A 12,393-nucleotide genomic window follows, 5' to 3' on the forward strand; every position below is an offset into this window, starting at 1 on the left:
TTCATTTCTCAGAGTAAGGTTTAATAAATTAAAGTGACCATGCACAAGTTGTGTACAAAAACATTACAGTAAAAAATTAAATTCACAAATAATGCTGTTTATAACACAATAAAAATGTTACGGTCAGGCAAATGCACCAGTGTGTACACTTTAACAGGAGAGGCTCATTCAACTAAGAACTGCAGGTTACATAAAAACTGTCAAGGAGATAAAAAAATACAGCATCATAAAAATTACCCCAGAAAAATCAGTAGCTTATTTTTACATCCAGCTATACAATGTTTCACAGAAATAACTGCGCAGCAGGCAGCTGGGAATGTGGACTATAACCTCTAGAGAACAGACAAAAGCAAAATCACAGCGTTACACAATCTTTAACACATGCTAGGTTACGACTACAAAGCAACAAAGACCTCGCACCATGCATGCTGGCCTGTCAGCTTCTGAAAATCCCCCGACAAAAATGGGGAGACATAGAGTACGTACAAGTGTAAGGTTCATCATCCACACCCAGTACAGGGGAGGACAGATGTTAGGTCAGCACTAGTCCATACACAGGGCATTTAAAAAAATGTATCAATAAATGTAATACAAACAGTCAATCAAGTCTTTACACAAAAGAATCATTAGAGAACCGTTCTAAAAAAAAAAAGTCCTGATCTGTGTTTAGAAGAGCACATTTTCCTTTTTAATGAGCAACTCCACCACCTGTCTCTGGTAGCGGATGTCATTGAGGGCTGTTATGGCGTCCAGGTTTGGTGCACGCATGAGGGTGGGCCCGAAAATGATGGCGAGGTTCTCTGCGTTCATCAGGTTGAATTTTTCATTCTGTGTTACCCTGCAAATATATATTAGTTATATTAGAGTTAGATTTTGGGAGTGAAAGAGTTTCAGGAACTGTACGAAAATTACTGTGGTCGGGAGGGGGGCTGAACATTATGTTTTTTTTTCAAAGCATGGCCCTCCCCAGCGTTGTGCATTTTATTTGGACCTTCCCCTTGACTAAGAGAAAAGTTGCAACACACTCCCCACAATATCTCAAAGTAATCCAACACTATTGACTGAGTAATCATTTTTACCACCAAATCGCACAAGAGAAGCAGGATTAGCAGTCGTTAAAATAAAAAAGTGATGTGTCCTGTTTACTGAATAATTGAGACTGTCCTGTAAAAACTGAGCCCTTGGGTCATCTGTGGAAGTATCTTTTTATAACCCATAGTTATGTTTTATTGTGTGGAGACCTCTAGCAGTCGTAGTAAATATAACGGGAGGAAGTTGGGTACATAGCACATAGAGCGACAAAGTCTCAGGTGGTTGGCGTGTATGGGTGGGTAATACCGATAGCCATTGTTGTTTCTTTTATCCATGACTGTAACACATTTCTAATTTTTGAAAATTTACTGTAGTAGCTTTCTGTTAAGATGCAGATGTGTGTGAGAGCTGCTGTAGGATAGTAAAAAAAAGACAAAAAACAAACTCCTGACTACCCAACCCCCTTCAGCAAAAAGAAAAAATACATAACCAACCACCTTTTCTGAAACCCCTCCCTCGAATAATTTTCACACACTCCCTACCTTTTTAAGTGTGCCATGAGGTACTTGAGAGTTTCACCGTGTGATGGCGGCAGCAGAGTGAGAACCTCGCGGAAAGCTTCCAGCTTCTTTTCTGGGTCTGTGAGCTCTGGGAAACATAAAGGATCATGCTGTTAGAGTGGCCAGAAAACACAAGGACGCAATCAGGAATCAATGTAGTTACTTCCTGTGGGGTAATAAAACCCATTAGTCTCTGAGAGGAAGTCTGAGGAAGGCATGCGGCTTGGTATAGTTAATGCAAATTAACCCTGTGCTTTTAAATGTAGAGTTGTTTTTTTTGCAAGTTAGGGACACAAATTAGATGCACAATCAGAGTGGAACATTTTACTTCAGGTCAGAGCTGAGCTCTGAAAGTCACTGACTGATTCTGAGAGGTCGGCTGTACAAGGCTGCAGTTTCATAGTTCTGCATAATTAATAATGAACACTTTCTTTTCACTCGATAACAACCATAAAATCTGCATGACTGAAGCTTTTAATAACAGCAGATTATTGCAGTTGTGATGGGTAGCTCCAAGAGGGTAGATACAATAACAACAACCAGCAATATAATGTAATCTAATACAACAGCACTTTAAAGTTTAACATAAAGTTTAATAGTGACCTTTTGCCATCTTCAACTGCAGCAAAGTCAAACATATTGAGGTGTGTTGCGAACTAATTTGACTAGTTGTTGACTTACTTGCAGCCTCGATGAACCCGGGGTAAGCATCATATGAGATGATGGGAACAGGCAAATCCCTGAGGTACAGTTTCAGTGCACCCGTGATGATATTGATGTCTTCATAGGCGTTCACTGAGATGTCTGCCTTCTCGCCATCTGTGAGGATGTGTGATGGAAACAGGGAGATAAGAAGAAGAAAATAGTCAAACTGTAAAAAAAGTCTGACATAAGCGCTTTCACATCACAGTGTGAATTGGAGAATAAAGAGATTGTGTTACAGCTGGTGGAAAAAAAAAATACTACTCTCGCTCTGTCTTTTTGCAAAGTAGCTGCTATCATCCGCCTGGCCTGTTTTATTCCGACTTTCCCTGGGTTATGCATGCGTTCCAGAGCAGGCCATGGCCTACTTGTGCTGGCAGACTGAACATCACAGTGCTGTGAGCTGGAATGACACTCTGTCATGGATGATCTCCCACATGCGGATCTGGCTAAGAGTTTAGCCCACTGCTGCAGGGTTTTTCTTACAGTTAAAATTCACACAGCGTTGGGCCAAGACAGGCTCATTCTCACTAAGTCCACTACTGAATCCCAACACAGCAGAAGAGGTTTTTTTTTTACAGCTATGTTTAAGGCAGTGAGAGTACAATCCATGGTTTGTATCCCCTCAGGTCCTCCCTGTCTGCCCACACTGTGAAACCCTGCGTGAGAGGGACGTGTCAGGATAGGATCTGCTCTCCCAGATGGACACTAATCCCTCACTAATGTGTCACTTTCTCATTAATCTGAAATGTTTTGTGTGTCTTATGCAAACATATGTAAGCATGTAATGTCAAATGTCATGTTGTGAGCTGACAGAAATCCATAAAACAAGGAGGACGTACCTTTGTCAAATGCCATCTTGACTTCTTCCACTGAATCACTAAACCCAGATATTCTGTAGAGGCCTTCAGACTTCAGTCCTTAAGGAACAAACATAAACAACCTTTCAGACATCGGCAGCGCTGTCAGAAGTAATGTGGAGAAATTCACCTGCACAAAATCGCCCTGGGTAATTTAGGAAATGCCATTAAACACTCTTAAATATGCATAAGAAATTAAGGGTAAAATGTCCACAATGTCTCACAATGGAGCAACATGGGCAGATGCAAATAGTTTTCTGCATCACTGGGTAAAATAATAAAGACATAAATCAAACTTAGCTACAGATGTATATTAGAGGGGAGACAATAAGGGAGCAATGAGTTTCCTACATAGTTGAATGATTTAACTGAAACGCAATCAACAAAGGCAGCAGGAAACAGAGTAATGTATTCCTCATTACAGGTTTACAATTACCAGCAGCACACTCATCAGTCCTCCCAGTCAACCCCCCCACCCCCCACCCCACCCCATCCAAAAAAAAAAAAAAAACATTTAATTCAGTTAGTAATGATATCCGACTTTTAAAACCTCAATCTCAACCTCAGTAGTATATATTGTAGATCACTTACTGTAAAATCAAAGGAAAGCTGTTTTACAACAAGGATCATATACACAATAAACAGGATCCAAAAACTTAATTTCAAATAGCATTTTAAAGGGTTTGTTTTGAGAGACTTGTTTTTCTTCTGTGTAATATCAGCTAAAAATGTTAAAAATGAATGTTCTTAAAGGAATTACATTACACAAGTTCTGAAAATACACCATTTCAGAGTAACGGACATGAGCTCAATAGGTTGTCCCAGAATAATCTTCTAAATGTCTTATTGAAGCAAAGAAAGCAGTAAGGGTTTGGATCTTTTAAGAAATTAAATTGAATTAATTAAGTAGTATTTAATTCATAGTTTGAAAGACTTTAACAATGTTATATCATAATTTATGTGGTTTTACTTTCTGTAAAATTTCCTGAGGCTCATTTCAAGTTGTACAATTAAAAAAAACTTGATGTGCAGTATTATTGTAGGTTTTGATCCAGCTGTTTGATATTCAAGTTGCTCATATTCAATTTGTAATTTTCAGATCTAAAATTTAAATTTAAAAAATTAGGGTGCTCAAATTGGATTGGGTGAATTCAGACACCATGGTCAAGATAAACATTTTAAACTTCAGAACATTCAGACTATAATGGATAATCAATCAAGCTTGAACTAATCAATCAGACCCTTTTCAGGTCATCAGGTTGCATTATGTCAGTCACATGATCCCTGAAGAAGAAGTTTAGAAAGGAGACTTGACACTTTAACACCTGAATGTTCAATATGCCCAATGTGTGAATTTGTCAACTTGGAAAAAAAGAGCAAAATTTCTTGGAAATTACAAGACTGCAAGAGGAAATGAAAAAATAGTAAAATATAAAAACATTTTTAAAAAAAGGAAGAATGCTATAAATTCAATGCCATTTAAATTTCAACTGAAAAGTATTCAGTAGTGACTGAGTTTCACAATTAGGTATTCAGTTACTTAAATTATTATGGCTGTTCCTTGCTTCCATAATTCTTCCTCTTTAGTTTGCAGCATTTCATCCTTCAGTGCAAAGCCTACACTCAGCCAATTACTAACTAACTTTAAAGCTGTTAGGGCTTAAAAGTGATTCAGTTGGCATTTAAACTAAACTGCATTTATCACATTTACATCTTGGGGAGCTGTATATTTGAAACAAACATACACATGTGGACGAACGCGCATGTCCTGAACTCACCTCTGGACTCGATCTCTCGTATGCACATGTCCACCACCATGGGTCGCGCTGTATTATAAGCTTTCACCAGGGTCGTGAGGTCACAGCTGTAGACTTTACGGATGTGTCTCAGGTCTGGTTTGCAGTCGTTGGGTACCAGAGATGAGCATTGTTTGTGGACGTTCAGACCGCAGTCTACAAAGAGAGATACAGCAGGTTTAGTTCATGAATTTCTGCAGCATATTAAAAAAAAAAAACAAAAAAAAACAGCGGTACACTGTAGAGTTAATTTTACTATAAAATTTGTCAAACAGCAAACAAAGTAAACTAAATGATTTCTCATGGTTCAGTCGTTTTATCTCTGAAGTGACGACTATTATGTAAATTCACATTCAACATCAGGTTAATTTCAGGCTGGTTGGATGGTTTTGTGTGTGTTTTGGCTTGCACTGGAGTGTTAATTCCCTTGATCAATATTTGTCACCTAAATGTCATGAGGCCACTGGAGAGCTCCTTTCTCTCTACCACACATGGCATTGGAGTCACCTTGAGCACCAAAGTCACCTCCAGAGCGCTATTTGTTTATCACAAACATCAAAAATATTAAAATAAAACAATAATGAACCAGAAGACAGGACGTTAATCTTATTTTTTTATTTTTTTTTGTTAAATCATTTCTTATTTAAATATACTTTAAATATTATTAGATAAATGTGGAGAAATCCCATTTTTGACATTTTTTCTTCACTACAACATATTTTCAGACATTAAATTCATCTCTTTCGGTGTTTAAATAGCACATTAGTCATGGTGTCAGTGCAAGTATCCCACATTGTGTTTTGTCTTCAGACACAGTGGACGGGGCCTGAGGCACAGCTGTTTCAGGGCAGGATTCACCTTGTCGGGAAAAGAGGAGCCCGTGGAGAGCAGAATCACACAGAGAGAGAGAGAGAGAGAGAGAGAGACTGCAGCTCTGATGTAAGAGAGATGCATGGAGAGAATTAGAGGAACACTGAAAACGCTGTGGCCTGGAGGAGGGACGATCAGCGCCGCTGCTGCACTCTATTCTTTTCCATATCCAAGCTCACACACAATGGCTGTGGAAGCAGCAATTGAGGCGCTGCGGGCTACACTAGACCTAGTTTCCCAGACTAAAATGGGGCAGCTCTTCAAGCTCTTAGATCTTTTGAGCTGTCTCCAAGTTCTGAAAGGGTTTTTTTTTTTGACAAATGCCATGTGCTTTTTGATTCCTACAACATAAAAAGTACCGTTTTGATTCCTCAGAAGATTTACTAGTTTTTAATTAAAAAAAAAATCTCTTTCTTAAAGCTAAGAATCTAAGCCTCTGCAGGACCTCAGACAATATTTTGATTAATATGGGTCCCTTGAGAAATTCACGCGGTCCGCATTTATATGCATTGATGCAGAAATGTAATTACCTTAAGAGATGATTCTCTTAAGGATATGAGACAGGCAGTATAATCGAGGAGGCCCTGTCATCAGACACAGGTCTGCTGAGCTCCTGGTGTCCATGTGAACACACTGATGGCCCTGGGTCCCAGGTGGGGTGGGTGAGGGTGAGGCATAGGCCCAAGGGACACCAGGAGACAGGGGATGCTGCTTTACTGCACCGTCAGCTCTGTCTGTGTTGCTATGGAGAGGAGGCTGCAGCTCGGTTTCGGCTAAAGGGCTCTGAGAAGAGGTTTACTGGTGGCTGGCTGCTAATTTCTAATCAGCACATTATCACTGTGTCTAACCCACCGAGTTACCAGTTGAAACCAGTCTCTCTCTGACTGGATCGGAAAACAAAAAGCACCACTCGTACTTGTTAGATGTTTTGGTTTTTCTACCAAGTGTTTAAGTTAAATAGGGGTTGAGCTGCGTGACCTAGCTCTTTAGTTGAAGCTGCTGAATTTTAATGTGTGTGGAAACAGAGCTCCTTCCCCACGCTCCGAGCTCTGCTCCTCATTAAAGAGACATGCCAGCTTTGTTTTCCTTCATGGGCATGATGGGATGAGGCTGGGGGGCGTACTCTGATGAGGAAATGTGGCACAACAAGCACAAGCAGAGGCTGGCTTTCTGGCACTCGGCCAAAAACAGTTCACACATACAAAAAGAAAAAGGGGGTGGAAGAACATTTTTTGGTATGCAAATTTGAGCATCATGTGAGACTTCGCTGCCCTAGATTCTTCTAGCTAGTGTTCGAGTCTGAAGGAATGGTGATACATATGAGTCGATAAAGACTGACTCCGATCATATGTGCCTTTATTTCAGTTGCTGTGAGCTTTCAAAATCAAAACATAAATAATTAATATCAGAGCTCCCACAGATTTCTGTGACACACTTTGTTTTATCAATAATACATCAAAGACACACATCAGACTGTATTATAGCACTATTCTGGGATGGGAAAGGAATTCTAGAAACAGCCACAGTGAACTAGAAATCTCATCAGAGTATCTGACAAGCAAACGGGTGAATATAACAGAACCATTTCCCCAACAGTCACAGGACTGAATGCCTGTATGTTAAATCTATCACACAAAGTAAAGACATATTTAGAAAAGACTGAACATCCTCACAGAGTTGCTGTGAATTATTGTTTTTTTTTTTTTTAAATGTGTAGCTCATATTGACATAATGCATTCATCAGAGTACAGAGAACTGAGATTAAAAACATACATATTTTCAGGTGCACGAGAATGTAATAGCCGTCTGTTGTTTGTATATTTTCTGGTTTTTAATGCAGCTGATGTTTAACCATTAAAATCGTGGATGTATACTGTATAGCCCTTGTTAATGTAATAATGACATGATGATGTGAGGAACTGCCCAACCATGTGCTGAAAAAAATCTAAATCAAATCTAAATAATTTGCGTAAAGAATGATCTTTTAGATTGTTGAAATAATCTGTCAGCACAGATAGAACCCCATTCAAAAACTCCCTGAAGAAAAATGTAGGTCAAAAATAAGACCTCAAAATCGTGTAACATACGTACCTGTTACATCATAGCTATAGAGCCATAATGTCACTCTGTTATACAACCCATAATCCACAAACTACTGTTGGGACTTTAGATTAAAACTGAATAATCCAGCTCCAGATGCACTAAAAACCAAGTAACCCATATACAGTAACGGTCACTATGTACGCCTTGAATGTAATCAGAGAGTGCTGTGATGAGATCAAGCAGTTTATATAACACTGTGTTAATGTAGCATGAGAACAAGATGTACCTGCACATTTGACCCCCTGGGCCATCAGTCCCCACATGAAGCTGGCACAGTGTTCACACCAGTGAGGCCCTCGAAAGGTATGGACCTGCAACAGAGAGGAGGACAGTGACAGATATTAGTGATGAAGAGCAGTGACAAAACAGAGGAGGAGCAGCGGGTGGCAGCGGCCATTTACTCCATAGATAGCCCATCCTCTTCCTCAGCAGGCCGGAAGACCCATAGGTGCTGCCATCTTAAATGAGGCAGAGGAGGAGGATTGTCTGTGGGTGGAGGAGGGTTGTTGTTCAAACAGACCCTCAATCTGACAATACTGAGGCGGGTGCAGCGGTGACTGCAGCCAGGGGAGGCTTTGCCATCATGCCACAGTTAGGATTTGACACTTCACCGGAGTGAAGGTGAAAGTCGTCAGGGAAATTCGCTATGGAAACAGTAGAGGGCCACCACGCTCGTGTGGGAAAGGGAACCCCCAACTTTTCACCAGGCAACAATAGCTCGGCCAATCAGGGAGGCCTCTGGGAACCAGAGCAAGAGCAAGCCACAACTCCCCCTGCTCCTGACCACCTGGAGTGATGTCAGGTGCCATTTCTTTTCATGTTTACAGAATCGAGGGATTACAATTTAACACACATCTCATTAGTTTGTGCTCACTCACTGCTTAATGCATTGACTTAGAGTAATTATTTCAAGAGGCCGGGATGTGAAAATGTCAAACTGAAGTGCTGGTTTAACCGGTGTACAGTACCTGTAGTCCCAAGCAAATCATGTAAAAGAATTCAAACAAGAAGAAGATAAACTTAAAGATAAAACTGAGTGCTTAATTTGCAAAACAGATCTATTTCAGCTCCAAGATGTTACTGTAACGTATTATCTGTTTGGTACAAAATGCATTAAAATATTCTCTTAATAATTCACACAAATGTTACACTCCTGCTTGGTTGTGGAGGCTTTAAACAGTGGCTCTTAAAATGTTGAAATGCAACATTCAGCAATTCCAAGGGAACAAAGCAGCAGAAATAGACCAGTGAGCATCAGCAGTTTGAAAGCCTTGAAGGCAATATTTCACCCCCTGCTCTCCATCCCATTAACCAGCCAAACTAGGAGAGAGAGCCTGAGCCAAACAGGGATACACTCCTCCACTGTTTCCCCTCTCCACTGGCCTAATCTGTCCATCTGGTGCTCAAACCAACAGCAGTGGTCCACAGACCACCCAACAGATTTTCTTTTGATAAAAGCTCACTGGACAGTCCAAAACAGCTCTGTTTTTCATCCTCTCTCCCACTCAGTAACAACCCCCCCCCCAGCTTCCATCTTCCACAAGGGAAGCACAGGAAGCAGCCCTCTGGCCACACATGATGATATTAAAAGAAACATTTTGGAGGTGCAACAGCTGACAAGACTTCCTAAAGTTGATTCAGTCTCACCTTGAAGTTGTGGACTTTCTCAGATCGGGGTGTCCGGTCGCTCTCCTTCAGTGTGGCTCTGCGTACCAGTGAGGTGAGTTGTGAATAGGCGAATAGTTTAAGTGGCTGCCAGAAAGTGGCTGGAGGTTTCTGTGGCCCCATCCTCATCCCCAGAGCGGCCGCCAGAATATCCTCCTGATTGGCCTCTCGCTTGGCCTTTTGCACCAGGGACTTCTCTTCCTTGTGAACCTCGTAGGACTCTCTAGATGGCATTCTGGTGCTGCTGTTTCCCAAACCAGGTGAAGGAACAAACCCAGTAGAAAAGTACAAAAAAAATGAGGGTAAAACTCCTTGATGCTCAGAGCAAGTCTGTATCAAACAATATTACTTGCATTGTCCCAGTTGAACAGAGACATCACAGACAACAAATTTAAAATATAGCAATCATTTAAAAGAGTCCAAAAGAAAAAATTACAGTGGTCCTTATTAAATCCTCTCACAGCAGTGACAGTAGATCAAGTGGCGCCTCTGTGATAGGAGTGCCAGGTTTTATACAAAAGAGGTGCAGCCCTCGGTGCTCATGTGGTTCTCTGGGAACGTGTATGCAGATGAGCTGTGTGGCTGCGCTAATCCTCTCCTCCCTGTGCAGAGCTGATATTCTCCCTGGAACAGAGACAGCACAGTGTTGTGTATGGATGCTGTCAGGGCGGTCGGAGTGAGGGGGAGGAGTACAGGGGCGGACCCTGTAGCAGTCACAGCAGATTAAATGGATCCCACCAGCCAATCGCAGCATGGATACACCGGCTTTATAGTAGCCACTACCCCGCCCCCACACAACCATCTCTATCAGATATCCAAGCAGGGGAGCCTGGGTAGTATGAAATGAGAGTGGGATGATAATGAGCAATGAATGAGTCATGCATCAAGAGTGGGCTGCAGGCTGCAGCAACTTGCGACAGCAGTGGGCCGTTAGAGAGGGGAGCTATTTTCAAAATCATGTTGCCACAGAAACTGGTCATGACTGGGACCACAAAGAGCAAGAGCACAAAAGCACGTAAGCAATATATGACATCACTGATACAGAGTGATGCTCCAGCTTTCATTCAGATAAAAGAAATTTCATATTCAGCAGCGTTTGGATGAAAAAGTAAGAAAAACTTGAGATGAAATGAATAAAGAAACAGAAACATAAAGGGACTCTTGAAAAAAAGTAAGAGCTTTGTTGATTAAAAGGGCACATTGTTTTTAATCAGACCACTGATGATGAAACAGCTTTGAAATTTCCACTGTGACACAGATTAAAATCCCAGTGCTCTGCTTGAGAAGAACTATTTTGTGTGTGTGTGTGTGTGTGTGTTTTTTTATGCCCTTTAATACTAGATTTTTCTGGATTAAATGAAACACTTTGAATTGCCTTTGTATATGAAACATGCTTTATGCCTTAGCGATAAACAATATAAACATCATCTGAAAAGAATCATAAAATGCATTCTAAATTTCATATAATAACATTCAGTGTAATAATTTGTTTTATAAATCAATATTCCCTGTCACCAGCGATTTATTCCATCTTTTTTTACATCATGATAAAATATACAATGAAGAATTTAACAACATATGCCTGTAGCAGGCGTGTGATCTGGAAGCAGGGAGCTCTTTTCTGTCTTCGCAGTCTTTGTCTGAACGTTCATTTCCTTCAGGTTTATACTGATGCAAACGTTGTGTTGTGTGTATGCAAATGAAGTATCAAATATAGCATCGCAACAGTGATGTGGGAGAAAGGATCCGCAACCTGCTCCTGCAATTCACACTGCACGACAAATGTGATTATGCTCCCACGTCTCAGAGCCTGTAATTCAGACTCAGCTGTTAAAGTGCGACGTTCTCACCTTTATGGAAGGCTGCTGGAGAGAGGAAGTGACTGCACACACTCTCCTTCAGAAATCAATGAGGACCGCCATAGCTCCTGCTGCCCCAACCTCAGCAGAGGGGTATAAAAATGAGAGTATGAACAGTGGCAAGGAGCAGAAAACAGCCTTTGAAGATCAGTGTACTTATGTAGAATGGCATCCCAAACTGTGGTGTCTGACAGGAACATGAAAGACGTGAAACAGAGGGCTTCCAGTGCAGCGCTCTCGCTCTCATGCTCAGTGATAGTCTCTGCTCAGGAGGGTACCTGAAAGTGGTATAGATAAAAGACAGTAAGAGCCCTTTATATGCACCAGTTCATCCTCTCAGACCCTGAGCACTTTAGAGGGTTTTTGCCGCGTAATTGTGTTGCCTGCTGTTAAGTGCAGAATGAGCGTCTGACTCCCAGGATGTGGTTTACTTTGAACCCAACTCTAATTGACACTGATTGATTTGCTTGTTTCCCAAACATGTCCAGAGATGGGACTCTTGAGGACGGATGTATACAGTGCAGTATCTTTTCCATCTCTGTAATGTCCGTCTGTGTCCAGCCTGGAAATCTGAGCTTTATCTGAGTCTCTGGATCCTGCCACATGTAGGATTTATGCAGTAATTTACTCATGTTATTCAACAATTTGATTCTGCTTTGACCCAGAAACCAGCACGATCACAAACTTTCACATTTGTTGTTTAAACTGTATTTCCTCACTCCCCTCCCACTCTCTTTTAAGCCACTAAGCAGCTGAAGACTGCTGACTATTTCTGTGGGGTAGGAAGGTTGTTACGTTATGAAATGTTCTTCTAATGCACAGCTGACCCCGCACAGACATAAGAGCCATTAAGAAGACATCCTGAACTCTCAGGGCTATGCTTTCTATCGCATAATCTCTCACATAACACACTTTACTTGAGTTAAATAAATAACGTGATGATCCA

At 41.1% G+C, this 12,393-nt stretch overlaps 1 protein-coding gene across 1 annotated transcript; it reads right to left on the reverse strand.

Annotated features, from left to right (window-relative positions):
• Nucleotides 1-10,208, reverse strand: chn1 (chimerin 1). The gene is made up of 7 exons (XM_022740341.1): nt 9,571-10,208; nt 8,150-8,234; nt 4,933-5,106; nt 3,137-3,214; nt 2,274-2,411; nt 1,575-1,680; nt 1-838 (listed from the first exon to the last, which is right to left on the reverse strand). Exons 1-7 carry the CDS (start codon nt 9,820-9,822, stop codon nt 667-669), a joined length of 1,005 nt encoding a protein of 334 aa, XP_022596062.1. The 5' UTR covers nt 9,823-10,208; the 3' UTR covers nt 1-666.
• Nucleotides 10,209-12,393: the final 2,185 nt, after the last annotated feature.

This window comes from Seriola dumerili, unplaced genomic scaffold, assembly GCF_002260705.1.
Source record: "Seriola dumerili isolate Sdu_G_001 unplaced genomic scaffold, Sdu_1.0 BDQW01000052.1, whole genome shotgun sequence".
In the NCBI taxonomy this organism is placed as follows: Eukaryota; Metazoa; Chordata; class Actinopteri; order Carangiformes; family Carangidae; genus Seriola; species Seriola dumerili.